We start from the raw sequence: 27901 nt of genomic DNA, 5'->3' as shown, positions 1-27901 counted from the left end.
GGATAAATTCATGGTGGTTAGGTCCATAAATGGCTATTAGCCAGGATGGGTAAGGAATGGTGTCCCTGGCCTCTGTTTGTCAGAGGATGGAGATGGATGGCAGGAGAGAGATCACTTGATCATTGCCTGTTAGGTTCACTCCCTCTGGGGCACCTAGCATTGGCCACTGTCGGTAGACAGATACTGGGCTAGATGGACCTTTGGTCTGACCCGGTACGGCCGTTCTTATGTAGATTCTGAATTTCACAACCTTAAACTCAAGCAAATTGTGTGATGGTACATTGTCACTGGTAAGCATTTTGAAATCTGAGCACTTACTAATAAATCCCTCAAGTCCCCGATTCACCAGCCATCAAAACTGAATTTCAATTATTTTTAATTAAAACCTCACCTGAATATTTTATTATAGAACATAATATATGTATATCCTAACTAATTATGTCCATATTAGTGTCTGCATTTGTATTCTTCCCTGAAGCAAGACAAAGCATATTCTTGGTCTCTCAAAGCATGGTCACTTAAATTCTTACACACTGACTCATGAGAATTAATTTTCAAATATTGGAAAATTATAGACTAACAGATTATAAGAGAATCACATGGTCAGCTGTTTTCTTCATTCACCTTTTGTTTTCTTTTATGCTTCTGGAATGACGTGTACTTTCAAAGGAATTTACATTTTATTCAATTGCCTATTAGAAAAGGGGGGAAAAATTACCATTGTGATTTTGATTTGGTGTTAAAGGAGCAGTAAAGTTCTTCTGTGGTGTACTACTGAGTGATAAGTCTCCTGTAATCAATGTTTGCTGACTTCTCTCAAGTTCAGATTTGTACCTGTTTAAAAGAAAATTAGAAGTGCAAGGAATTAGTTACAGAAAGAAACAGGGCCCAATCATACATTAAGAGCCCAAAATACACATTGAATGGCAATTTTGGTTATTCAAGGAATACAAAAATTTGGTACAATAAAGATATCACTAAAAATATTATTTATATATCAATTCTAGATTATGACACCTTCAAATAAATATTGGAATCTGTACTTTCACTTCTAATGATATTTGGTTATTTAAATTTTCTCTTATATGAAAGAGACAATTGTGTTATATACACTCAAGGCTTAATATTTCAGACGACTCAAAACTAAAAGAATTATACACAAAAAGAACACATGGATGAAAAGCAATTACAATGATTATAACAAGATGGGTCAGTTCTAATAAAACTCCCTCTGCTGGACATTCGCAAGACTGCTGTGATTGGGTCCCAATATGCTTGATTTGTGCTCTTAAGCTTCCCTTGGCCTGAATAGGCTGCAACAACTGTCTTTTCCCTTGGCTTCTCTGGTATATTTCCAGGGCACAGGCTCTCAGTTCCACTCGACAGAAATGGGACCACACAACCTAGCTGTCTTAGGCACCCAGGCCAGTACTGACCCTGCCGACTTAAACACACCCTTTTCCCAGAGCTCTAATATCGTGGGCACTCTGGGTAAACAGTTCACCGCTTCAGTGACATGGTAGTTCAGGGGTTCTCAAACTGGGGGTCGGGACCCCTCAGAGGGCTGCGAGGTTATTACGGGTGCGAGCTGTCAGCCTCCACCTCAAAACCCGCTTTGCCTCCAGCATTTATAATGCTGTTAAATATATTAAATCTTTTTAATTTATGGGGGGGGAGTTGCACTCAGAGGCTTTCTATATGAAAGGGGTCCGACGAAGTGGGTATTCACCCACGAAAGCTCATGCTCCCAAACGTCTGTTAGTCTATAAGGTGCCACAAGACTCTTTGCTGCTTTTACAGATCCAGACTAACACGGCTACCCCTCTGATACTTGACACCAGTACAATAGTTTGAGAACCTCTGTGGTAGTCAAACACAGACTTTACAAGGGTTCCCAAAAAACCACTCTCTATTGAGCAAGCACAAGTATACATATCTGGACCAAAAAAAAAAAAACCCTATACACAATTCCCTGCCTCAATTTCCTCAACACTCTTAGACCATTCTCTGGACTGAAATCAGAGTCCTCTAGTTCAGGATTCTTCCTCTCTCTCTCTACCCTCCTGCACATGGTTTCTCCCCTGAATCATGGAGTATCTGTGGTCTTTTCTCTCCTTGCTCCCTTCCCCCAGGTTGTTTAGAGACCCTCTTTTATTACCTCCTTCCCCACCTTTGTCAGGTGACTCCCAATCAGCCTCATCAGCTAATGAAAGTACCTTACCACAGATTCTGTTACTTAGGGTATGGCTACACTTGAGAGTTACAGCGCTGGTCATCCAGCTGTGCAGGGACAGCGATGGTGTGTGGCCACACTCACAGCTACCAGCGCTGCAGTGTGGCCAGCTATCCCAGCGTTCAAGTGACAGCAACGTGCTTTTCAAAAGAGGGTGATGGGGTGGAGTGTAGTGTGACAGGGAGCGGGGGAGAGAAAGAGAGAGTGGATTTTTGGAGCCAACACTGTGTATCGGCTCCCTGACTTGCAAAATCAGAAACTTTTTCCCACCCCTTACTCTTTAACTGCAAAAGCCTGCAGACCAGATAAGCAGCTGCCGACTCCCTTTCTCCCTTTGCTGCTGGTCAAGCAAAAGGCAAACACTCAACCCCTGTGAATCACGCAGGGAGGGGGATCTCTCATTTGATTGTTCACAGATTGATCACAGCAAACAGGAGCTGTGTTTGTTTTTTTAGATAAGCTGCTCCCGGAGCCATGTTCACAACAAAACAAAGAGAGGCTGCATAACAAAACAAAGGGAATAATTTAGTTAAAAGCATTCTGGGATATCTCCTAATACCCTGGAGGCCAATAACAGCGCTGGTGTGTGGCCACACTTTACGACCAGCGCTGCAGAACCAGCGCTGCAATGCTTATTCCCCAAGCAGACCCAGGTGTACGGCCAGCGCTGCAGACAGGGAGTTGCAGCGCTGGATGTGCCCTGCAGGTGTGGACAGTTACTAATTGCAGCGCTGGAAAGCCTCCACCAGCGCTGCAACTCTCAAGTGTAGCCATACCCTTAGTTACCATCACTCCTAGAATTCAGATGTTGAAAAACTAGTTTAGCCTGGATGGTAGCCCTTGCTTTGTCCCAGGGTGCTCCATTTAAATGATCATCAAAGTTTCACAGCCTATCATTGATAGCCCCAGGCCCTCACCACTTGGAATTTTAGTCCAAGATGGAGGTAAAAAAAGAGAGGCTAAAAGACCCACATTCAAAATGGAATTTGAAGTCTGACATAAAGTCCCCGATATCAAACAATTTGTAAACTGTACATAGGCAGATTCTCCAAATGTTCATAATTAAATTGTTTTATTAAGATTCCATTTCATGAAGCTATATGCACAACAATCCCCCTAAGGGTCATATAACCTCAAAACTAGTTATATTCTATTAATAAGTGATAAAGTTAGTGTTAGGTGAACATTTTCAAGCCTGTCTCGCTAAAAAGTTGCACTAGAAAGTTGCAGTGGTAAAAATCCTGTTGTCAGGGTGACACTGCCAAAACTATTTTGGTAAAGTGCATTTTACACTCTGCCACTTCTGCTGGCATGTCTACATAGCATTGAGTTGTACTGGCAAAAACATGCTGCACTCTGGCTAGGCATTCTAGTGCTATATTCCCAAAGACTCAGCATTCAAAGAGTCAACTGAGGATAACTGGAAAATAAATGCAGAGGCTATTCATGGAACAACCACATTTGGTGGAGTGGCAGTTTTGAACCTGTCTAGTGGGTGGTGGGACAATCAGTGGTTCTAGAACTTTTAGATGCAGAAGTTCATTCCTAGAGTTGCATGGTCAGCTCACCTTACTCCCCCAGCAAAGGAACAGCAAAGTGAGAGTTACCCTTACAGAGGAGAAACAAATGGTGACTGCCCTATGGAATCTGACATCACCAGTTTGCTATCGACTAGTGGGGTAATCAATTTGGTGTTAGAAAAAAAAATCAATGGTAAGGACACTCATCACAGAGGTATGCAAGACAATAACGCATACCCTGCAGTACAGGGTAGTTAGGCTCAAAAAAAGAATAAATGGATTCAATAAGCTGGGTTTCCCTGAATGTGCTGGGGTTATAGGTAGGAAATATCCCCATTGTGTGCTCCCCCTGCCCAGTGTGTAAGCATATAAACAACAAAACCTTCAAAATGTATGCAGGCCTTGGTAGATCATAAGGGACACATTACTGATAAACACTGGCTGGTTCAGAGAAATTCAGGACACCCATGGTTTTAGAAACACTGTGTTTTATGACATATTGAAAGCAGACTCCCCACTCCATCCAACTGGAATTAATGACATTTCCATGCCAATCAGTTCATGGAAACTGCCTACCGTTAATTCTCTGGCTCGAGAAACCATACACTAGCAAGCTGGACAGAAGCAAGAAAAGATCTGACTCACCTATACAGCTGAAGAAGGAATGTGAAGTGGAGGGGGTCTCATGCCAAAGCTCCCTATCAACAAGTAAAACATTCTGTTCTTATGCAATGCACAGCATGCAGAACTCTCTGAGACCCCCTCTTGCCAGGGTGGATGAGTGAGGTGGACGGGCTGGATCTAAAATGGGCTAGCTAAGAGTTGCATTGCTAACGCGGTTCAGGTAAAGGAAGCTTTAAAAGCTTACTTCGACAGTAGGTAATAGCCTAACCCTGTTTCTATGAAGCTATTAATAGAACAGGTGTGGAATTTGTGACATTCATGACTTTTAAAGAATTTGTTATTGAAGTATGGAAGACTGTCAATGTTTCTATGACCATCAGTGTAGTACAGGTGGTGTATATGTAGATTAAATAAAGGCACTTCTAAAAAAAAAAAGTCAATAAATGTATATTACAGAAGTACAGAAGACTTTCTAGTTATATTATTTTCTAGCACTGCAATACCAAAAAGTCACAATAAAGTTGCACCAGCTTTCAAGTATGTACTTTATTACCACCACAGCATGCTAGACATACAAAAAAAAAAAAGATAACTGATAATTGACTTTACTAGCTATATACCTTGACTAGGTACAAGTACAACATGCAGACTGGATATCGGTGCATCACAGATGACTGTATGTGTAATCAAAGTTCTTCGGTTCCTGACATGTTGTCCATGGAAGCAGAATACAGCGGGAACTGGCACAAGGGGCTGAGGTGTCTATGATCCCTGCCAACCTCCCATATTTATCCATGCTTTGGAGTGGGTGAACTAATGCAGCAAGATCCTTAATGCTCCCTGGTCAACAATTTATTTGAGCAGCTAGATCAGCAGCAGCATTTCTTTTTGCATCTTTGTCCTCCTTCAGCAGCTGTTCACACCACTGCCGTATTGCCCTTCTATTTCACTTTTAGACCTGCAGAATCTCACAGAGCATGTCCTTCTCTGTGCGTTTCCTCTTGGCTCTGACAGTGAGCAGACAGTTGTGCAGGTGTTAGGGACAATCTTGAGAACAGCCTCACTCTCAAGCTTAGTGATAAATAGAGAACTGTTAGGTGGAGAGGAAGGGAGGCAGCCTTCCCTGACATAAATGTTGCAGCTACTCAGATTTTCCCACCCTGTACAGCATAACTATGTGGATTGCCTCCAAATTACTAAGGAATAATGAATGCTAGACCTTACATAAAGAGTAGATCAGGGTTTCTTAACCCAATGTCTCGGGGAGCATGTGGGGTTCATTCTGATATATAAAAAGGATAGTATTCAATAAAGATAACTGCACTTATTTCAGGAAGTCATGCTCCTTGATGATCCCAAAGTGGCAAAGAAAGAGCTGTTTAAGAAGCCTTAGGGTATGGCTACACTGGCGATTTGCAGCGCTGGAAAGCCTCCACCAGCGCTGCAATTAGTAAGTGGCCACACCTGCAGGGCACTTCCAGCGCTGCAACTCCCTGGCTGCAGCGCTGGCCGTATACCTCACTCAGCATGGGGAATAAGGATTCCAGCGCTGGTGCTGCAGCGCTGGTCATCAAGTGTGGCCACACACCAGCGCTGTGATTGGCCTCCAGGGAATAAGGTGTATCCCAGAATGCTTTTATAAATTAAATTACTCTCTTTGTTTTGTTATGCAGCCTCTCTTTGTTTTGTTGTGAACGAGCTCCGATCGGAGCTCCGTTCTGTACCTGGCTGTAAACAATCAAATGAGAGGCAGGCAGGCAGAGTGAATGAAACAGAACGGAGCCGATCAAGCTCCGTTTGAACTGCTTATCTATAAAAACAAACACTGATCCCAGCAAACAGGAGCTATCTGTACCTGGCTGTGAACGATCAAATGAGAGGCAGGGAAAACAGTGTTGGATGCAGGCTGTTAGGGTTTGCAAACATTTTGTGATTTTTCCAATCTCTCTCTTCCCCGCTCCCTGTCACAGTACACCACAGGGAGTGAGTGAAACAGGGGGCAGTCTGTGTTGGAGGCAGGCTGTTTGCAATTAGAATTAAGACTAAGGGCTCATGAACATTTTGTGATTTTTCCAATCCAGGAAGCTAACACACAGCGTTGGCTCCAAAAATCCCCTCTCTCTTTCCCCCCGCTCCCTGTCACAGTACACCACCCTCCACCCCCCTCTTTTGAAAAGCACGTTGGTGCACTTGAATGCTGGGATAGCTGCCCATAATGCAGCACTCCCAACAGCGCTGCAAATGCTCCAAATGTGGCCACACACCAGCGCTGGTAGCTGTGAGTGTGGCCACACACCACCGCTGCTCCTACACAGCTGGATGACCAGCGCTGCAAACTACCAGCGCTGCAAACCGTAAGTGTAGCCATACCCTTAGTCTGCCCATGGCAGTATGCAGCCATGCTGCTTTCTGCAATAATTCCCCTCAGAGGTCCTGGCAAAGTGGCATGGGGATGTGCCATATCACGATGGGCTGAGCAAAGCGTATCTTCAACATAATGTTTGGGCAAGTCTTCTGTGAAATTGTGCCCAGAAAGCTTTGTGTGTAAAAATTAACAAGCTGCTCTGTCTGTACCTCAAAGTACCACAAGACACCAACTGATGGCGTACCAACTGCCGTGTGTTTACTTGCTTCCTTTCTTGACCTCTGACCATACTGTTCCTTGAAATGTTTAAAATTCAACGTGTCTCCTCTTTGTGCTAGGTCTATCTGATCAAAGTGGTATGTACGCACTTGCAATTCAGGAGGATTTTCCACACTGTAGATACTGCCAGCAGATCAGTACTATTGCAGTGCTATCTCAATTTTCTAAGGCTAGAGTGCACTACATTTCTATTCATGGGTTATAGTGCCTTGCCAAGCTACATGTAAGGCCTTAAAGTGCTATTAGAGAACCATGTGTGTACACAGATTCTATACGTACTTGTAATCCTAGAATATCAACTTCATGAAGCCAATCATGGTCAATTCTGCCTCACTGACTTTGCTACAAACAATTCTGCCTCATGCTACTAGTGATGCAGTTAGAACCGCTGCAGTAAAACACCTGTTTTAAAGAGATGTTTTCAGTACACTGTACGCTGGTCTGTCTTTTTGAGGGGAAGATTTGATTACAATGTGGGCACTAGATCTGGATTTGGGTACAGCTCAAATAGAAACTAGGTGAGGGGCAGTTCAATTTGGGAGGGTTGAGAATGTAAAAACCTGCACCAGAGCGTCTCTTATGGGCGACTGACAAAGTGGGGAATGTGGAATAATGGCTGACTGTTTGCAGCCATAATGGGGGGTATGCAGAGGATATGCGGGAAGCACCACCTCACTGTCAGCTCTTGCCAGACAATGTAAGCACACAAGTATGCATTTGCCAAAAATTAATGCATATCAACAGACAATAGTTTATTTAACGGGATATTATCCACTTTCACCTATCACAATCTGCCTTTGCCCAAGCAGGAAACATTGATGCATGTCATGGCTAGGTATGAAACAGCTCCCGGCTGTCACCCACCTTGCTGTAACCCTCCTTGTTCCCATCTTCCTGGTCAGGGCCTGATACCTCTTGCTCCTCCATTACTCCAGGGGAGGGATTTCCTTCCCATCACCAGGACGCAGAGTGCCCACAGGGTTACAGAAGAGGTAGGGTCCCTCCAGAAATATAGTACCCAGCTCACTACCAGACAGGTCATGCAGGTGGCTCCAAAATTCATCTATTCTTCACCTTCTGGTACCACTGCCTCAGCTCCTTTTCCTTTGCGTGGAGGCTGAGTTTTGCCACAGCCTTCACCAAATTGCTGTAAATATTCTTGTTCCATCAGGAGTGCTGTGGCTGTGCCTGCACATGCTCCTTCACCCATAGTGCACAGAAACTGAGCACCGCCCTCTTGGAATAGACAGTAACATGAGACAGACCGAGGAAGCTATGTTCAGTGAAAATGTAGCAGGGAACAGGAACAGATGTTGTGAAGAAACATTTAAAAGCGAGGTGAGGACAACTTCCAGGTCTCTGTACCCTGGATAGTGGAGTTCAAGAGTACTACCAGACACACAATCACTCGGGAATGGAAAGTTGTATTGTTGGATTGAAGCTAGGGGATTGCTTATACTGGTATATATGCATCCATGAGAACTATACTCGCAGGGGACTTATGTCACTTTGAAAAGAGAAATAATTAATGCTGGAAAAATCAGAAGGCTTTGTTGGAGTAGAGAAAATTAAATGTGGACACACACCAAGCTATGCTATAAAAAAGAACGGTTACTCATCTTTTTGTAACTGTTGTTCTTCGACATGTGTTGTTCACGTCCATTCCACATTAGGTATGCGTGTGCCGCGTGCACGAGCGTCGGAAACTTTTTCCCTTAGCGGCTCCTGGCGGGCCAGCGGGGCCCCCGCCAGAGTGGTTCCACTGCACCGTGTATATATACCCCCGCTGGCCCAGCCACCTCCAGTTCCTTTTTGCCGGCAACTCCGACAGAGGGGTAGAAGGGTGGGTGGTGGAATGGACGTGAACAGCACATCTCGAAGAACAATAGTCACGAAAAGGTAAGTAACCATTCTTTCTTTGAGTGCTTGTTCATGTCTATTCCACATTAGGTGAATTACAAGTTTACTTTGTGAGGGTAGGAGTCACGAGACAATCGATCGGAGGACCGCCTTGCCAACTGCCGCATCCTCTCGTGCCTGCTGGTTGACCGCGTAGTGGGTTGTAAGGTGTGCACCGATGACCAGGTGGCCGCCCTGCAGATCTTCTGAATCGGGACCTGTGCCAGGCAGGCCGCAGAAGCTGCCTGCGTTCTGGTCAAGTGGGCTGTGACTGCCGGAGTCAGCACACCAGCAAGGTCATAAACACGCCCGAATGCAGTCCGTAATCCAAGACGAGATTCACTGCGACGACACCGGAAGGCCTTGCATCTGCTCAGCTACGGCCACGAACAGCTGCGTAGATTTACAGAAAGGACTCGGTACGCTCCAAGTAGAATGCCAATGCTCGGGGGACATCTAGGGTGTGCAGGCTGCGGTGACTTGGGTCCGCATGGGGTTTGGGAAAAAACACCGGCAGACAAGACAAATGTCCTGGCCCAGATGGAATTGTGAAACTACCTTTGGGAGGAACTCAGAGTGTGGGCGGAGCTGCACCTTGTCTTTGTGAAACACAGCGTATGGCGGCTCCGAGGTGAGAGCCCTCAGCTCAGATACCCTTCTGGTCGAGCTGATGGTCACCAGGAATGCCACCTTCCAGGAAAGGTGGAGGAGGGAGCAGGTAGCCAGGGGCTCAACAGGGGACCCCCCCATGAGCTCAGAAAGGACTACGCTGAGATTCCATGGAGGGACTGGGGGGGGGGGGTGCGAGTAACAGAACACCCTTTCCAGACCTTTGAGGAATCGCCCCACCATTGGGTGGTAGAAAACCAAGCTGCCTGAAAACCCTGGGTGGAAGGCGGAGATAGAGGACAGGGCCAGCCCTTGCTGCCTGAGGTGCAGTAGGTATCTAGAATGGCCAGCACTGGGGCCTGGTGCGGCTGCACCTGTTGTGACCCACACCAGCATGAGATCCTCTTCCACTTAGCCAAGTAAGTCACTTTGGTAGAGGGCTTCCTACTACCAAGCAGAACCTGCTGCACAGGAAGGGAGCACTAGCTCTCCAAAGCATTTAACCACATAGCTTCCATGCCGTCAGATGCAGCAATTGCAGGTCAGGGTGGAGAAGCCGCCCTCCATAATGAGGGGCAGGGTTATTGGGGCCTCCACTGACAGCTCCAGGAGTGTGGTGAATCAGTGCTGGCAGGCCCAGGCCGGGGCAACAAGAATGATCGATGCCCTGTCCCTGCACACCTTAAGCAGTACCTTGTGCACCAGGGGAATCGGGGGAAAGGCGTATTTCAGTTCCCTTCCCCACGGGATTGCGAAGGCATCGGCTACTGAGCCCAAACTGCGACCCTGGAACGAGCAGAATTGCGGGCACTGGGTGTTGCCCTCAGTGGCAAACAAGTCCACCCAGGGAAAACCCCCATTTTCGGAAGAGTGAAAGCACAATGTCTGCTCTGAGCATCCACTCGTGCATGCAGTAAGACTTGCTGAGGTGGTCCGCCAGCCAGTTCTGCTCCCCCGGGAGATACACCATTAACCAGAGGTGGTGTGGGCTATGCAAAAAGTTCCAGAGGAGGAGAGCCTCGTGGCAGAGCGGGGAGGAACGGGCTCTGCCCTGCTTGTTTATGTAAAACATGGCGGTCATGCTGTCTGTCAGAACTGTCATGCTGTGACCACTCAGAGTGGTGTGAAAGGTCTGGCACACTAAACGAACCACCCTGAGCTCCTTCACGTTGATATGGAGTGATTGCTTTGCCCTCAACCACACACCCTAGGTCCTGAGGTCCCCTAGATAAGCCCCCCCATCCGAGGTCTGACGCATCTGTTACCAGCGTCAAGTCCGGCTGCTGTGCGGCAAAGGAGATGCCTTCGTAAACCGTGGTCTGGGACTGCCACCACATCAGGGAGTCCAGCACGTCCCCCAGGGCTGTCACTATCAAGTCTAGGGGGTCCCTGCCTGGGTGGTATACACGGGCAAGCCAAGCCTGCAGAGTCCTGATTCTCAGTCTGGCATGCTTGACCACATGTGTGCAAGCTGCCATGTGGCCTAGCAGCCGCAGGCAATATCTGGCCGTTGTAGTGGGGAACTGACACAGGGAGTTCACTGCTTGCTAGATGGCCTGGAATTGTGATTTTGGAAGGCTCGCCCTTGCCTGTACCATGTCCAGGACCGCCCCTATGAACTCCACTCTCTGCATTGGCACGAGAGTGGACTTGGGAACGTTGACCAGGAGCCTGAGCATGCGGAATAGACTCAGGGCCGTCTGCATGTAGGACTGAACCTCTTCTTCGGACCGACCCACCAGGAGCCAGTCGTTGAGGTACGGGTAAACTCGAATCCTCTGCCTCCGTAAGAATGCCGCCGCCACCGCCATGCATTTGTGAGTACCCGTGGGGCTGCAGCTAGGCCAAACGGTAAAACAGCAAACTGATAATGTTCTTGGTTCATGGTGAAGCGCAGAAATCGGCGATGCGCTGGGTGGATGGTGATATGAAAATATGCATCCTTCATGTCGAGGGCAGCGTACCAGTCTCCCGAATCCAGGGAAGGGATGATGGTGCCCAGAGAGACCATGCGGAACCGGGCCTTGACTGGGAACTTGTTGAGCCCACTCAGGTCTAGAATGGGACTAAGGCCCCCTCTGGCCCGGGGGGATGAGGAAATAGCGGGAGTAGAACCCTTTCCCCCTTAGGTCTAAGGGTACTATCAGTACCGCCCCCGCCTCTAGGAGCGAGAGAACCTCCTTTTCTAGGAGATACTCGTGAGAAGGGTCCCTGAAGAGGGATGGGGAAGGCAGGTGGGGGGTAGGTAGGGAGGAAAACTGTAGTGTGTACCCGCTTCACACCATGCGTAACACCCAACGGTCCATCATAATGCTGGACCATGCATGGGAGAAGCGGGACAGGCAGTTGAGGAAACAAGGGGATGGATCCAGTAGTTGATCTGTCCTCGAGCGCACCTTCAAAAGCCTGGCTTAGAGCCCGGCTGAGATTTATGCTGGCCTTGGCTCTGGCCTATTGGAGTTATTGTTATTATTGCGCCGCCTCCTGTTGTCTCTGCCTCGCCTGCGGTGAGACTCCTGTCGAGGACGAGGCTGGTACTGGCACTGGCACTGGGGAGAAGGCTGTGGCTTAAAGGGCTTCCTCTGAGTCACCAGGGTTTGCATACCCAGCGACTTGAGTGTAGCTCTAGAGTCCTTGAGGCTGTGCAGCTTTGTGTCCATCTGGTCAGAAAAGAGTCCAGACCCTTTGAAGGGAAGGTCCTGGAGCGAATTCTGGACCTCTGGCAGGAGATTGACTCCTGAAGCCACGCTGAGCGCCGCATGACCACGCCAGACGCGATTGTCCTGGCTGCTGCGTCCGCTGAGTCCAAGGAAGCTTGGAGGGAAATTTTCGCTACAGACTTGCCTTCCTCCACTAGGGCCGTGAAGTCCTGGTGGGAGCCCTGTGGGAGGTTGTTCCTAAACTTCCCCACTGCCACCCTAGAGTTGAAGGTATGCCTGTTGAGGACCGACTGCTGGTTAACAATCCTCAAGTGAAGGCCTCCTGACGAATACACCTTCCTGCCAAACAGGTCTAGGCATTTTGCCTCCTTGGCCTTGGGGGCCAGAGCCTGTTGCCCATGGCGCTCTCTCGTTTACCGAGACTACCAGGGAACATGGGTTTGGGTGGCAGAATAATAAGTTGTATCCTTTCGATGGGACAAAGTACCTGCGCTCCACACCCTTGGCTGTTGGTGCGCTGGATGCCAGGGTCTGCCATATAGTCAAGTAATTAGACTGAATGGTCTTAATGAGCGAGAGCGCTATTCTGGATGGACCTTCTGGGCTCAGAATGTCCACCATGGGGTCCTCCTGCTCAACCGTCTCCTCGGCTTGCAACCCCAAGTTATGGGCCACCTTATGTAGCAGCTCTTGGTGGGCTTTATGGTCTATTGGCGGAGGTCCTGTTACCGCCGTGCCTGCTACCGCTTCATCCGGGGATGACGAGGAAGTTAGCAGTTGCTCAGCTTCCTCCGGCTGGTCACCCTGGTCCCCCTCCCTCAAGGGAAGGAGTTCTAGCTGGGGCTAGTGGCCATGGGGTGGCACCGGGCATGGTGCCAGGCTCTCCGGTCTCTCGCTTGGCGAGGCTGCAGGTGGCTTGGCCACGGTAGCTTCCCTTACAGAAGAGCACTGGTGCAGGGACCAGGACCACTGTACTGAGTAGCTGGCCCCGGAGGGAGCACCTTGACACTGGTGGTAGGCCCAAAGGGTCCAGAAGGACCAGTGCCCTGGCGGTCCCCATTGTGATTACCACCCAGTTTGTTGATCCCTGCTGTCTGGAGCCCATTGCGGGTAGCTGTATCGGCCCGAGTCGGCGCCGGACTCCAGTGATGCCGAGCGTAAAGGCCATGGCGGTGCCGTCAATCTGTGTCGGCAGAAAGCTGACAATCGGCTTCTTGCTGATCAGGAGCGGGACCGGTACTGCTGCTCTCTGGACCGGGACCGGTGCCTTCTGGGAGCCCTTAGCGACTCCCAGCTTGTCTCCTCCTGGTGCCGGTCCTGAAACAGGGGGGAAGGGCGGGGGCGCCAGGAAGCGCCGTGTGTCCTGCACTAAACCCACACGTTGACTCAACTCTGGCACCGAGACTTCCCTTGGAGTCAAGGGTAACTGGGAATTTACCGACTCTGAGCTTGACTGGGACCAACGCCGGGAGCGGTGCCAGGACGGTGACTTCGAGGGGCGCACCATTGCTGGCTTTCCCTTCGACAGCACCCTGGGCCCATATGCCGGATGCTTCTCCCCGGCCAGGAGGGGGCTTGCCTTCAACAATCCAATGAGGTCTTTTGCAGCCTCAAAGGTGTCAGGTGTGGAGGGCTCATCTATTACACCCTCGAGCCCTTCATCCGCACTGAGTTCACTTCTGGCTGGACTCGGTGGGACTTGTGGCACCAGTGCCAAACTCAGTGCAGTGTCCATCTCGCTCTTCCCGGTACCCGGGACCTGATATGGCGCCGGTCTCCTTTGCGGGGAGCATCCGTGCCCCTCCTTTGATTTTGCCTTGGGCCACACCGGGGAAGATGAGCGGTGCCGGGGCCTACTATAGTGTTCCGAGGCTGACAGCTTATGGTGCTTGCCTGGTACCGAGTCTCTTAACAACTCCGGAGCACTCCGCACCGAGGAGGCTGGGGCCAGCGTTGGGTGTTCTGGGCCCAATGGCTGCAGCGTGGCCTCCATCAGCAACTGCTTTTAGCCGAAGTATCTTTCTTTGTTCTCAGCTTAAAGGCCTTTTGGTGAGCTTCCCCCAGGCAGTACGGACAGGAGTAGTGGGGGTCACTAACTGGCATAGGCTTGCGGCACGTGGGTCTGTGGCATGCCCCGTGGCGGGTGCTGGAATCCTCCAAGCACCTAATCTATTAGTGTCCAATAACAATGAAATGCTAACTGATAACTGCTATGTACTTCTAAGGCTACGGGATTACTTCTCCTACGAGAGCAAGAGGTTGTTCCAACACCGCCACGGACAGTAAGAAGGAACTGGAGGGGATCGGGTCAGCGGGGGTATATATACACGGCGCAGTGGCGCCACTCTGGCGGGGGCCCAGCCAGGAGCCGCTAAGGGAAAGTTTCTGACGCTCGTGTACGAGTTGCGCGCACACCTAATGTAGAATGGACGTGAACAAGCACTCGAAGAAGAAAGATTAATTTTGCCAAGACAAGTTTCAAGTGTAAACAAGGGCCTTAGGCTTTTAAGTCCATATTTAGGCACTTACATAAAAGCTCTTATCTTGACAGGCAAAAGGTACATATATTTTTTCAATCCTGTTAAGCTAACAGGTTTGAAACAACTTTTTTGCCCAACAAAGAAAAGGACAAATATTCAAATGTGCTAAGTACCTATGAATTCCACTGGGCTTAGTGGGAGTTCCAGGTGTGCATTATGTCAGATAATCAAACCACTTTATTTAGAGGCCTAAACATGGGACTTAGGAGCCTTGTTTTAGGCACCCAGGTTTGAAAGTTTTGGCCACAGACTCAAACTTCTATTTAAAATATGGAATACAGTTAAATTAAAATAAGATAAAGGGGACAAAAAGACAGTAATTTGAGAGTCATTTACATGTCTAAGCAAAATAATATTTAAATGAGATAACAGCAACACTTAAGTTAAAGGAGAACAGTAAGGGCTCACCGTTTAAGTTCCTGTTCTAGTCTTTCAATTTGTTTCTTGCTTGAAGTTAGTTGTCCCGCTTGATAATTAACTTGTGATTCTTTTACTTGAAGATCATGTGAAATTTTCTGCTTTGTTTTCTCAAGATTATCACACAATTCCATCAAGCTCTGGTTCTCTCTTTTTAGCGTTGCTCCTTCATTTTTTTCATTTTCAACCTAATTTGATCGATCAATTAAAAAAAAAATCTTATTTTTAGATTTTGATCACGCCTGGGAATAAACATCTTTACTCAGAGTGAAGCGTGGAGAGCACTTACAAAAGAAACAATTTCTGCTTTATAAAAAAAAAAGTGGTATTTGAATATTTTTATTCACTACATTTCAAAGGCCAGACAGAACTGAAAATTTCAGTTACACACAAAACTATTTTGCTATTCTGCCAATGTCCATATCACATTTTTGAAAAGGCGGCTTCCCTGTATAACATTTAAAATCAAAATATATAGTCACAAGTCATCTAATTTCTCTAACAAGTGGCCCCACATCTGTTCTTGGAAGAGTGTATTGGTTATAAAAAGCACCTATCCAGACCAATAAAGTGCTTACAGCCCTTGCACATCATCAGAAGAGTTAAACTTAAAAGCCATAATGACTCTGATCATCATCTTGCTCCTCGCCCTTCAAATCAGTCAATGTTAGCAACCAGTATTTCCTGAATGACTAGAGTTAGAGATCAATGCTCAAGTTACGTTTCCTCAAGATAGCAGCTGGAACAGCCATGTCTGATTTGAAGGAGGGATGCAAGATAGGAATCAGAATAATGCAATTTCAAGATCAACTCTCTCATGATCTGTGTTGTTATGTAATGTAGCATTCGAAAAAAGATTTGACATTCCCAGTCTTTGCAAGGTATACATTCATATCCCTGACAGTTTGAGATACTGGACTTAGAATGGTCCCAAAAAAGCACCACCAGAGCAAGAGGCCTGTGACAGTTTGAGACTGAATACACAGCAAGGCCTTGATAGTGGACTAGCGTAATTTTCATTCACTATCTTACACAGGTGTCAATCACTGCTCACAGAGTGAGTATTAGCATCAAAAAACTGATAGTAGGTAGTCTACATTTTACTGGTATGGCAATTTTTATGGCAGCAATGACATTATGCAGATATTAATCTTATCAGCTATAAACCTAGGTGTTATGGCTTTTTTGTGACTAAAGCCCTGATTAAATTGTAGGTTCTTTACCTAAGAGTTAGTCCTTTTAGCTCAAGCGACAGCAGTCTGTGCTACAATGATGAATATTTGGGGTTCAAACTATGCTAATGATGCATAAATGGGGAATTACTGTTGTGCATAATTTAAAATTTTCAAGTCAAGATTGGACGTTTCTCTAGAAGAGCTGCTCTAGGAATTATTTCTAGAAGGTTCTGTGATTTTTGTTACATAAAAGATCAGAACGGATGATCACAATGGTCCCTTCTGGCCTAGGAACCTATGAAAATAAAAGCAGCAATTTTTAATAGGCCATTGCAACAGAGCGTACCCCAGTACTTTGAAACCACCATGCTCATACAGATAAGTTTGTGTAAATTCTGAATGAGCCTTTTGCTGGGTACCAAAAAAGTTGCGCTAATCCTTCACAAAATACCAATGAGCATCTGATATGAGAAACTGGGCGCAAGTTATCAGCATGGCAATTTTGGTATGTTTATAATAATTATATTTTATATGAAGTGATGAGTGTTCACAGATGTTTATCTGCAGAAATAACTTGTTTTACAAAGCACCCTGTACAATCAATTTATCAAAACAATTTCTATAAAGGTGTTAAAAAAATTGTACTCCCCCCACCCCCGTGCCTCATAGAATTAATGTTTGCACAGTATTCTAGACGCATTGTATCAATCACTGTTTGCTATTACCGTAGCACTTAGGAGCCCTCGTCATGGACCAGGACCCCACGGTTTTAGGTGCTGCACAGATAAAACTAAAAGACGGTCCCTACCCCAAAGAGCTTACAATTTAAGTACAAGACAAGGAAAAAGGGGAGAGTACAAGGAAACAATAAGACAACATTGGTCACTAGGATAGGCGGCTTGTATACTGAGAGTACAGCCTAACTCAGGGGTAGGCAACCTACGGCAAGCGTTCCAAAGGCAGCAAGCAAGCCGATTTTCATTGGCACTCACACTGCCCGGGTCCTGGCCACCGGTCCCAGGGGCTCCGCTGCTGGCTTGGGGTACCAGCCGCCAGCCCCCTGCCAGCCAGGGTTCCGTCTGCCAGCCCTGCTCAGCCTGCTGCCGGCTCCGGGTCCCGGCCACCGGTCCGGGGGGCTCTGCTACTAGGCTGGGGTCCCAGCCGCCAGCCCAGGGCTCTGCAGCTGCCCCCAGCTGTGGCCCACTGGCCCCAGCCTGGGGTAGTGAGAGGTGCAGACTGGGCAAGAAGGGGCACAGCTCAGCACCTCCACCTTAAATTGTTTCGGCACCACTGTGCTGGGATATTTTTACGTCCTGATTTGCTGCTTACATCACTATCATGCCACGTGGAACAGCGCATTGCATTTGACCTTGAGATTAGAATGTACATGCAAGAACAGGAATCAGAATTTTCTGACATTTCAAGATTTCTGGAGATTTGGCCCAATGCTTTCTTTTCTAATTAAACCTGAAAAGTTCAACAAAAGTGACTTGGATTTGTCTGTATTTCAGTGGATGGGTGTTGAAAATTTTGAAATGCAGCTCATTCAGTTAAAAAGCTCAGAATTGTGGACATCAAAGTTTGCAGATCTGAGGAATGTACTTGAAGCTACCAAGAGAGATCATGGGGCCTCTATTCTGACCTGCTGGACGTCCATACCAGTGAAATGTAACTGTTTGAAGAAAATTGTGTTTGCAGTGCTTTCAGCATTTGGAACCACATACCTGTGTGAACAAGTATTTTCACACATGAAATCTGTCCTCTGTCCCTCTCGGAGCCAGTTAACAACTGATCACTCAGAAGCCTATATGCAGCTTAAAGTATCCAATTATGTGTCAGACATTGGAAAACTCAGCAAGGAAAAGCAAGGGCAAGGATCACACTAAACTGATAAGATCTGCATTTTAATTTAATTTTAAATTAAGCTTCTTAAACATTTTAAAAACCTTATTTACGTTACATACCATAATAGTTTAGTTATATACTATAGACTTATAGAAAGAGACCTTCTAAAAACGTTAAAATGTATTAGTGGAATGCGAAACCTTAAATTAGAGTGAATAAATGAAGACTCAGCACACCACTTCTAAAAGGTCGCCGACCTCTGGCCTAACTGTTGTCAAGTTTTTTGTAGGGATCACAGCAAAAGAGAGTTGTAAGGAGGGCTTTGAAAGAAGATGAGGGGATTTTGCAGATGGTTATGGGGATCTCCTCCCAAGCAAAAGTTCACAGTCAGCATGGGAGAAAGCACAAAGATGCTTGTTGAAAAATTTAACAAATGGATGTGTTATGGGCCGATTGGAGGCAGGAGTTGACATTTCAATAGTGAATTAAAAAAGGATACCTAGAATGAGGTAGGCCAGGAAGGAGCTTGGAAATGAAGACAAGCAGCTTGTTTATTGCAATAGAGAATGGAGGGGTGCCGAGAGAGGGGTGCCACATGGTCAAAGTGGCAGACAGGGGAATCTTTGCAGCAGTACTCTGAATGGATATGAGCAGAACAAAAATGCATTAAAAGTTACATGGTGCATTAAGACTATTACCTTCTGCTTTTGCTTTTGCAAAGCTGCCTCCAGCGATTCAAGCTGAAACTGTCTTTGCTGTCGTTCTTTTTTAAGCTTGTCTAGTTGACTTTCAAGCTCTTCAATCTTCTGAAGGGCCCTTGTGGAAAGGCCTTCTTTCCACTCCTCTACAACCCAGCTCATTTTATATCTTCTTTTTTCCTTAATACAAAGTGTATATCACTGAACCTGAAACACAAGGAGAACATTACTACAACTGATTTTTAAAAGGCTTAGGGGTTTCAAAATTTTGATTTTTTTATTAGTTGAATGCAGTAAAGAATATGCATTTAAAAATTACTTTCATAATAATTAAGACAGCGCTAGAAAGAATTTTAATCAATGAAACTGTTACAATATTGGATCACATTCCGGTCTCTTGAACCATTGTTAGCAATTTCTATCTGGAGCATAACTTCTAATTTGACATTCTGATTCCATAAGCAATATCCATACTAGAGACCTTATAAGATCTCCCATGTAGCTGCTCTAAGCAGACAGCAAAGAATTCTCCTGTCAGTATAATTAAAACACCCCCAATAATAATAATAATAATGAGGCCTGTATGCCTCTGGCTAAGGGGCAAAATAACAGATCAAAAGAAATAAAACAAGATAACGGTTCAAAGAAGAGTTACTAACGAGCTAGGCTGGTTACCACCAAGTATGACTTAACTGCTTAATGTACCGTATTTATCGGCGTATAACACGCACTTTTTTCCCCTGAAAATAGGGGGCAAATGATGTGTGCGTGTTATACGCCGATATAACCACCCCAGGCAGAAAAGAAAAGCGCCGCCCCCCCCCCCCAGCGGCGCGGAGCGGCGCCCTAGCCCCTGCCCCACTCCCGAGCAGCGCGGCCTAGCCCCAGCGGCCCGAGCCCCGCCCTCCCAGCGGCGGGGCCTGAGCCCGAGCCCGGCCTGCGCGAGCCCCACCTCCCGAGCGCGGCCCGGCCCTAGCCCCTCCCGAGCGGCCCGGCCCGAGCTGCCTTAGCCCGCGCCCCTCCAGAGCGGCCCGAGACCCCGTCCTCCCTCCCTCCCGAGCGGCCTGGCCTAGCCCCGCCCCCTCCCGGCGGCCCGGCCAGAGCCGCCTTAGCCCCGCCCCCTCCCGAGCGGCCCGAGACCCGTCCCGCCCCGAGCGGCCCTAACCTGCGGAGCACGCCTAGCCCGCCCCCTCCCGGCGGCGCGGCCCGAGCCCCCGAGCGGCCTTAGTCCCCGACCCCCACCCGAGCGGCCCGAGATCCCGTCTTCCCTCCCCCGGCGGCCCTAGCCCCTGCCCTCCCGAGCGGCGTGGCCCGACCCGGCCCGAGCCCCCGTCCCCCTCCCGAGCGGCCCGGCCCGAGCCCCCCTCCCCGCGAACGGTAATAATATTAATAAAACAAGTTCTGAGCTACCCTTATTTTGCTTCAAAGTCCTTTATTTGAAATTTAAGTTTTTTTCCTGAAATTTCCCCCTTAAAATGAAGGTGCGTGTTATACGCCTGTGCGTGTTATACGCCAATAAATACGGTAATTGCTACTGCAAAGTGTATTTGCTACATGGGAATAAAAGGTGGGAAGAGAGGGGGAGGGGGGGGAATAAAAGAGGCTTAGTTAAAGTTATGTATAAAGAGAGAAAAGCTGCTTGTAGGTGGGTGCTTGATCTGAGACGTGTCTGTCTCCTAGCATCACGCTTTGAGATCTCAAATAAACTTTGCTTCTCCACCTTGGTGTGTTTATTGGAGCGAAGCACACCGGGCAACGAACCGCTGTTGCTGTCCTCGGGCATTCTGTGCCGGCAACAGCCTTATTAAAATAAGTTGGACAAAGGCAAGTGACTTCTATCTCTTACAGGGATAATTTTTACTCTACTGGTCCAACACTGAGGCATTTCAGAAAGATGCCTCCTACTATGTTATTTTTATGATCACATGAAAACAGTTTGTTAAAGATCTTTCCATTGATGTGTTGCTATGCATGCGAAACACTAACACACACATGTTCACTCTGAAAGCCTCACTTTCTCTGCTGAGAAAAATTATACCTTCATTTTAGGTGTCTCCTGAGCTTTTCTCTTTACAAGTTTTACAGTTTTCGGAAAGCAAAATAGCTGAGTTTGTAAGCACTGTTTCTGCCAGCATGGGGCAAACACTCAAATGTAAACATGCATTCCACTGCTGCATATATTGACGCAGCTATAGGATGACCTGTTTCTTCAAGCAGAACTGTATTTTGAGTGAGAAAAAAGTGTATCAGTTATGAAGCACTGCAAATAGTTGCCGGGAAATCAGATATATAGATTTTTCTTTGTTGAGAAGCTATTGTACTACCAAATGAAAAACACTTGGGTCTGGTGTACACTAAAAAGTTAGGCTGATGTAAGCTGTCTTCTGTCGACCTAGTTGTGTATGTACAAAGGGACAGTTCTTTGTATCCTCCTGAGACAGCACAGTGAAGAGTTTATTAGTTAAAGTTTTAATCCTCTGCCAAAAATTTGGGATGGAAGTCTTATTTCTTCCTCATGCTTTCCCATGCCAGTCAGTGATAACTTTAAAAGCAACAAAGAATCCTGTGGCACCTTATAGACTAACAGACGTTCTGCAGCATGAGCTTTCGTGGGTGAATACCCACTTCTTGCATCTGAAGAAGTGGGTATTCACCCACGAAAGCTCATGCTGCAGAACGTCTGTTAGTCTATAAGGTGCCACAGGATTCTTTGTTGCTTTTACAGATCCAGACTAACACGGCTACCCCTCTGATAAGTGATAACTTTGGCAGACATCATTGCAGTACCCAGGCTAGCAACACACAGGCAGCTTCAGAACACCACCAGCAGCTGTGCTCTCTGTTATCCTCAGGAGTGAGATCACCTAAAAAAAATCACTACCACCTGTAGAAAATGGTGCCAGTATTCAATAGCATCGCCATAAACTCAGTTTCATGCAACCGAGCAATTCCCTCACCCCAGTAGGCTGTAGTCATCATGGCTGTTGCACTGAGTGATGCTGTGCACAAGCACTCTAAAGAAGTGTCAATAAGTACGTCTTGTTTAAAACTTTAGGGGAGCAAGGGAAGGGAGTTCTGAATTATAACTTGCACTTCCCATTGTGATTACAGTAGAACCTCAGAGGTATGAACACCTCAGGAATGGAGGTTGTTCGTAACTCTGAAATGTTTAATGCTGAACAAAACGTTATGGTTGTTCTTTCAGAAGTTTACAGCTGAACATTGACTAATACAGCTTTGAAATTTTATTATGCGGGATTAAAATGCTGCTTTCCTTTTTATTTTTAGTAGTTTACATTTAACACACTACTTAACTGTATTTGCCTTTTATTTTTGTCTCTGTTGCTGCCTGATCGTGAACTTCCAGTTACAAATGAGGCGGGTGGTTGCCTGGTCAGTTCATAACTTTAAGATTCTATTGATATCAACAATGGTACCTGTGTGTTTTATCTGAAGCTGCTGTTGTTGCAGCATTGAGGTTCCCCCTCCACACCCACAGAACACCTGAGTAGCTTATTTGTTAGTGTACAGCGTGACAGCTAATAGGATCAGTGACAGTGTAATAATCATAAATGTACAGCAAGCACTGCAAAATTAATAAGTGCACGGAGAGTGTAATATTTATAGATGTACAGCAAGCACCACATAATTCCCAACAGGCTCCAAAACAGCAGGACCAGATAGAGCACAGTACACAATGTATTACTATGGCTCACTGTTAAAGTGCTCTTTGAAAGCCTCCCTGATCCGTACAGCTTCACTTTGAATGCTAAAAGCCTTCGTGTCTAGCTATTCAAACTCAGTCAGCCACTCCACCACCATCCTAGTAGCAACTTTCCCCTCTTTCCTTCACAGATATTATGCAAGACACAGTAGTCAGCTAAATCATTAGGATTGCGGGCCCCCCACACACACACACATCCAATCTTGTGATTGCACACCACCAGCACCCCTTCTGTCTACCAAAACCCATTCAACTGTCATTCTGCACATGCTGACCTAGTAGCTGAATCTTTCCTGGGTGCTGTCCAGGTGGATGGCTTCATGAGCCAAGGGAGAAAGGGGTAGGTTGGGTCCCCCCCCAGTATCACTACTCACATTTCAATATTGCCAATAGTAATCTGCCAGTCAAGAAAGTCCCTGATCGTAACTTTCAACAGTCCTGTGTTCTTAACAATGCAAGCATCATGTATCTTCCCTGACCAGGCAACACTGATGTTGGTAGCGCATTTCTGATGACCCATCAATGCTTGCACAACCATACAAAGGTAGCCCTTTCTGTTAATATACTCTGTGGCAAGGTGGTATGGTGTCAAAACAAGGATATGCATGCCATCTATCATCCCACCACAGATTGGGAACCCCACTGCTGCAAATCTATCCCCTATGTCCTGCACATTGCCAAGAGTCATAGTCCTGCACAGGAGATGATATAATGGCCCTGTACACTTACATGACAAGGGCCCCAACAATGGATTTTCTGACTCCAAAATGATTTCCCACTGGCCAACAACAATCCAGTGTTCCAAGTTTCCACAGCACAATCACCACTCATTTCTCCACTGTCAGTACAGCTCTAATTTTGGTCTCCCTGCACTGGAGGGCTGAGATGAGCTCAGCCCATAGATCCAGCAATGTGGCCTTGCACATCCAAAAGTTCTGAAGCCACTGCTAGTCATCCCAAACCTGAATTACAATGCAATCTCACCAGTTAATGCTCATTTCTCAGCCTCAGAACCAGTGTTCCATAAACACCACCAACCACCTTAAATTGGTTCTCACTATGCCCCACAGCAATCTCTCCTCCAAGAAAGTCACGTTCCACACTGATTCGATTCTTCTTATGGCTCTGGAAATACTGGAAGATTGTGCGTCCTGTGCTTGCAATGCTTATGACAATACTGCAGAGCTGTGCAGGTTCCAGATTCTGTCAGATAGCAGACAGTGAGGAGGATCATGCAGGTTTGCAGAATCTTTAAAAAGACACTGAAATTATAGTATAGAGCAGCAGTCCCCAAACTTTTGAGGGTTGCACACCCTGCCCCCCAATCCTCCCAGAGCTGAGGCCAGGCGTGGAGCTGCAGCTCTGATTTGGGGGTGGGGGGGAGGCAGGGAGAGGGGATGTGTACAGGGTTAAGGGGGCTGAGGCTGGGGCTGCAGCTGGAGGGCTTGGTCTGGGGCCAGAAGCGGTGCCACGGCCAGAGGCGGAGGCTGGGGGTGGGAGTGGAGTCACAGCCAAGCTGCGGTGTGGGGCTGGCAGAAGAGGCCACAAGACCCTTGAGGTGAGAAGCCACTCCAAGAAGCAAGCAACAGGGAGAAGTCTTAGGCCATGCCTCAGGGCTGGGGTTGCATGTGTTATAAAACCCTAGCGAAGACAAGCCCTAGATTAGCTGTGTCCTCAGCTCTACCAGTGAGTCTTATCCCAGAACATCTAGACATTCTGGAAGGCTTTCCATGACGATCTAAAGTAAAATCTTCAACAATTTAATAAACAGCACCTTGACCCTAATCATACAAACTTGTAAAGACTTTGGACAAGTCATCCAAGGTGGCAGCAGGAAAAATGATAACATCCTATCAGCAGGCCAAATTGCTCGCCACTTGCTACAAAGAAAGAAGTTTTCTTACAACAGTTGACAGCAGTCACAAGAAAAAACAGTGCAGCAGGCATCAGAAGATGCTAAACAAAGATCTGCACACAAAGAAACAGTTTTTCAAGCAGGAGTGTACACAAGGGGGCTTGAGAAACAGTGACCTGCTGGCACTTCCTATGGAGTGTCTGCTGCAAATCGGCTCCTACTGGCCAGTGCCCTGTGCAGGCTGGCCCAGCAGAACACTCCCTGGGAGCACAGGCTATGGGCCATGCTTACACACGCAGCTGAAGCCAGGGCTGCAGAGGGTGGCTCAGGGAGATTGATTTATACACAGTTGGTGCTTGGCAGAGCCTAGCTGATGCTGGGCAAACACCCCGTCCCTTGTCTCCAGAGACGATCCCTAAACCGCAGCCCAGAGACAGGGGGAGGGGTGGGAAGTGACCTCTGAGCGCCTAGGGAGAGTGGGCCAGAGACCCAGCAGTGCCCACGGTGGGCAGCCAGAGCCACACTGGGTGACCCAGACAGGAGGAGAAGGGCTGGCTGAAGTGCCCCCCAGCCCTGCTGCCTGCATGGGGACCAGTGCCTGCTCCTTCAAACCTCCCCCGACACTCCCGTCCCTCTCCAAACCCCAACAGGAGGCAGCGCCCGGGTCCCCTCCCCATAGTCACTGCAGCACCTGGGGCTGCCGGGTCCCTGACTCTGCCCCCCTCCCCAGCACTGAGGTTCGAAAAGCTGCCGCCACATGGTCAGATAGGGGTGCACAGCACATTTCATTAAGGTGTGCACCCAGGGAGCTCTGCCCTAGCCCCGCGCCCATCCACACCCTCCTCCTTCCTGCCCCCCTCAGAATCCCCAACCCTCCCACTCCTTGTCCCCTGACTACCCCCTCCTGGGACCCCTGCCCCTAAGAGCCCCCCAGGACCCCACCCCCATCTAAGCCTCCCTGCTCCTTGCCCTGACTGCCTCCCTAGGACCCTAACCCCTACCTGCCCCAACCCTTAACCACACCCCTGCTCCCAACCAGACCCCCAGGACTCCCATGCCTATCTAACCACTCCCTGCCCCCTGACAGGACCCCCCCAAAACTCCCGACCCATACAACCCCCCCTGCTCCCTGCCTGCCCCAACCCCTCTCCCCTCATGACAGGCCGCCCCCAGAACTCCCGACTTATCCACACACACCCCAGCTCCTTGTCACCGGACCCCCCCTGCAGAGCCCCCCCATCGTGACTGCCCCCCAGACCCGCCTTGCTCCCTGTCCCCTAACCCCTATCCACCCCCTGACGGATCCCGGGACTCCCAGGCCCCATCCAACCCCCCCTGCTCCCCGACTGCTCCCCAGCCCCCAACCACCCTCCCCAAGATCCCACCCCATCAAACCCACCCTGCTCCCTGTCCCCAGACTACCCCCCCGTATCCAGCCCCCCCCCGGGCCCCTCACCAAGAGGCTCCTAGCAGCACGTTCTGCTCCGCGCAGAGGCAGAGGCGCTGCCACGCAGGAGCGCGCAGCCCCGGCCCCCAGAGCGCTGCGCGGAGCAGGGCTCCAGGGAAGGGACCAGCGCCTTGCTGCGCTCGGGAGCGCGGACCCCGCGACTTCCCGCGCCGGGAGAGTGGGGCCATTGTCCCTCCCCGCCCCGCACTCACCGCAGCGCCCGGGGCTGCCGGGTCCCGGGTCCCGGGTCCCGGCTCCCTTCCCCAGCGCTAAGGTTCGAACAACCGGCGCCGCACGGTCAGTTTTACACACACACACACACACACACCCCAGGATAGCGCTGATTGGCCATTAGCGCAGCCACTCACGAACCTGCTCTCTCCGTTGGGCCAATGGGCTCAAACCGCAGCTCCGAGCCCCTTCGATTGGTGCGTTCGGAATTATTCAAACTCCATTGGCTGTTGTGGGAGGAGGGGGGTGTGATTGGCTCCGATGCTGTTCGCAGGCTGTAGGCGCAAATGAAAAAGCAGCAGCAGCGATAGCAGTGGGAGGGGGAGTTACTGGCTGTTTATTAGGGAGGTTCGGCAGCAACACGTCACGCGGTGTGGCCAATGGGAAGGTAGATCGCTCAGCGAGCCAGGGCTGCGTTCTGTGGGGCGGGGGGGGCAGGCAGGGGAAAGGCAGCGTGGAAATGTTCTGGTGCCGGATAGTGAGCGGTGTGTCTGTTCTAACTGTGCACATCTGCCCCCCCCCTCACCCCACGCCACCAGGGCTGACCCTGCAGCTGGGCTCCTACTTACCTCAGTGGGACTCTTGCCTAGAGATCAGCTGCCTGGCATGGTGCCTACAAAGCCTGCTGGTCTTGGCTAGACAGGCGAGAAACTGCGCCTGTTCCTTTCCTTACGCCTTTCTTTCCTTCCTCTAATGCCTAGTTCAAGGGGGGGAAAACACATCCCCACAATACAAGTTACTAAGAAAGCTCTGCCAACTTTTCACTATACTTTACATCAGGGGTCTCAAACTCAAATGACCACGAGGGCCACATGAGGACTAGTACATTAGCCCAAGGGCTGCATTTACTGACACCCCCACCCATGACCCCGCCCCCACTTTACCTCTTCTATGAGGCCCCGCCCTGCCCTTCCTCTTCCCACGCCTTCCCTGCTCCCATTCCAACCCCTTCCCCAAAATTCCCACCTCAACTCCACAGTTGCAGTGTGGTGGGGGCTCAGGGCAGGGAGTTAGGGTGAGGGGTGCAGCAGGGGCTCAGAGCAGGGGGTTGGGGTGCAGGAGGGGTGCGGTGAGTTCAGGGCAGGGGGTCGGGGTGCAGGGTGCAGCAGGGGCTCAGAGCAGGGGGTTGGGGTGCAGTGAGTTCAGGGCAGGAGGTCGGGGGGCAGGGTGCAGCAGGGGGCTCAGGGCAGAGGGTCTGGGTGAGCTGAGCTGAAAAAGGCACACACACACTGGAATAAGAGCATCTACACAGGGTGTTGTACAGCTATAACAATATTTGTTTACATTCACACCTTAGGCTACACTGAAAACATTTCCTGTGTTGGCAAGGCCTAATACTTTGCATTTGTATAGCACTTTTCTCAAAAGCACTTTACAAAGGTGGTTAAATGTTATCTCTCTTTTACAGATGTGGAATCTGAGTCATAGATGCCTTGTATACACTGGCGCACTCTGCATTCATCAGCAGCTAGGTCAGCTGCAATGATGTTAACAGTTTAAGCGCTAGTGCAGAGGGCCTCAAACTTTTTTACTGGCGACCCCTTTCACATTGCAAGCCTCTGAGTGTGACCCCCCCCCCAAAATTAAACACACTTTTAAATATATTTAACACCATTATAAATGCTGGAGGCAAGCGGGGTTTGGGGTGGAGGTTGACAGCTCACAACCCCCCATATAATGACCTCACGACCCCCTGAGGGGTCCCGACCCCCAGTTTGAGAACCCCTGTGCTAGTGTAATCTCCCTCTGCAGCAGGAACCACGTCTTTCTCTGTGTTTGT

At 48.6% G+C, this 27901-nt stretch overlaps 1 protein-coding gene across 3 annotated transcripts in view; it reads right to left on the bottom strand.

Annotated features, from left to right (window-relative positions):
- The window catches only part of LOC120401814 (centromere protein F-like), a 96420-nt gene that overhangs the window by 64109 nt on the left and 4410 nt on the right, over positions 1–27901 (bottom strand). The window contains exons 1-4 of one of the 3 annotated variants that reach the window (XM_039532047.1): positions 26263–26395; positions 18865–19071; positions 15138–15334; positions 719–834 (exon numbers count right to left, since the gene is read on the bottom strand). In XM_039532047.1, coding sequence (XP_039387981.1) covers positions 719–834; positions 15138–15334; positions 18865–19026 — 475 coding nt within the window. In that variant the 5' untranslated portion in view covers positions 19027–19071; positions 26263–26395. Of the gene's footprint in view, positions 1–718; positions 835–15137; positions 15335–18864; positions 19072–26102; positions 26142–26262; positions 26396–27901 lie in introns of those variants that run through there. The other 2 variants (XM_039532046.1, XM_039532048.1) reach the window with 2 other exon arrangements.

This window comes from Mauremys reevesii, linkage group 3 (assembly GCF_016161935.1).
Source record: "Mauremys reevesii isolate NIE-2019 linkage group 3, ASM1616193v1, whole genome shotgun sequence".
Taxonomy (NCBI): Eukaryota; Metazoa; Chordata; order Testudines; family Geoemydidae; genus Mauremys; species Mauremys reevesii.
Note: the sequence above shows the minus strand (reverse complement) of the source record. Positions and strands in the feature narration are given on the sequence as shown.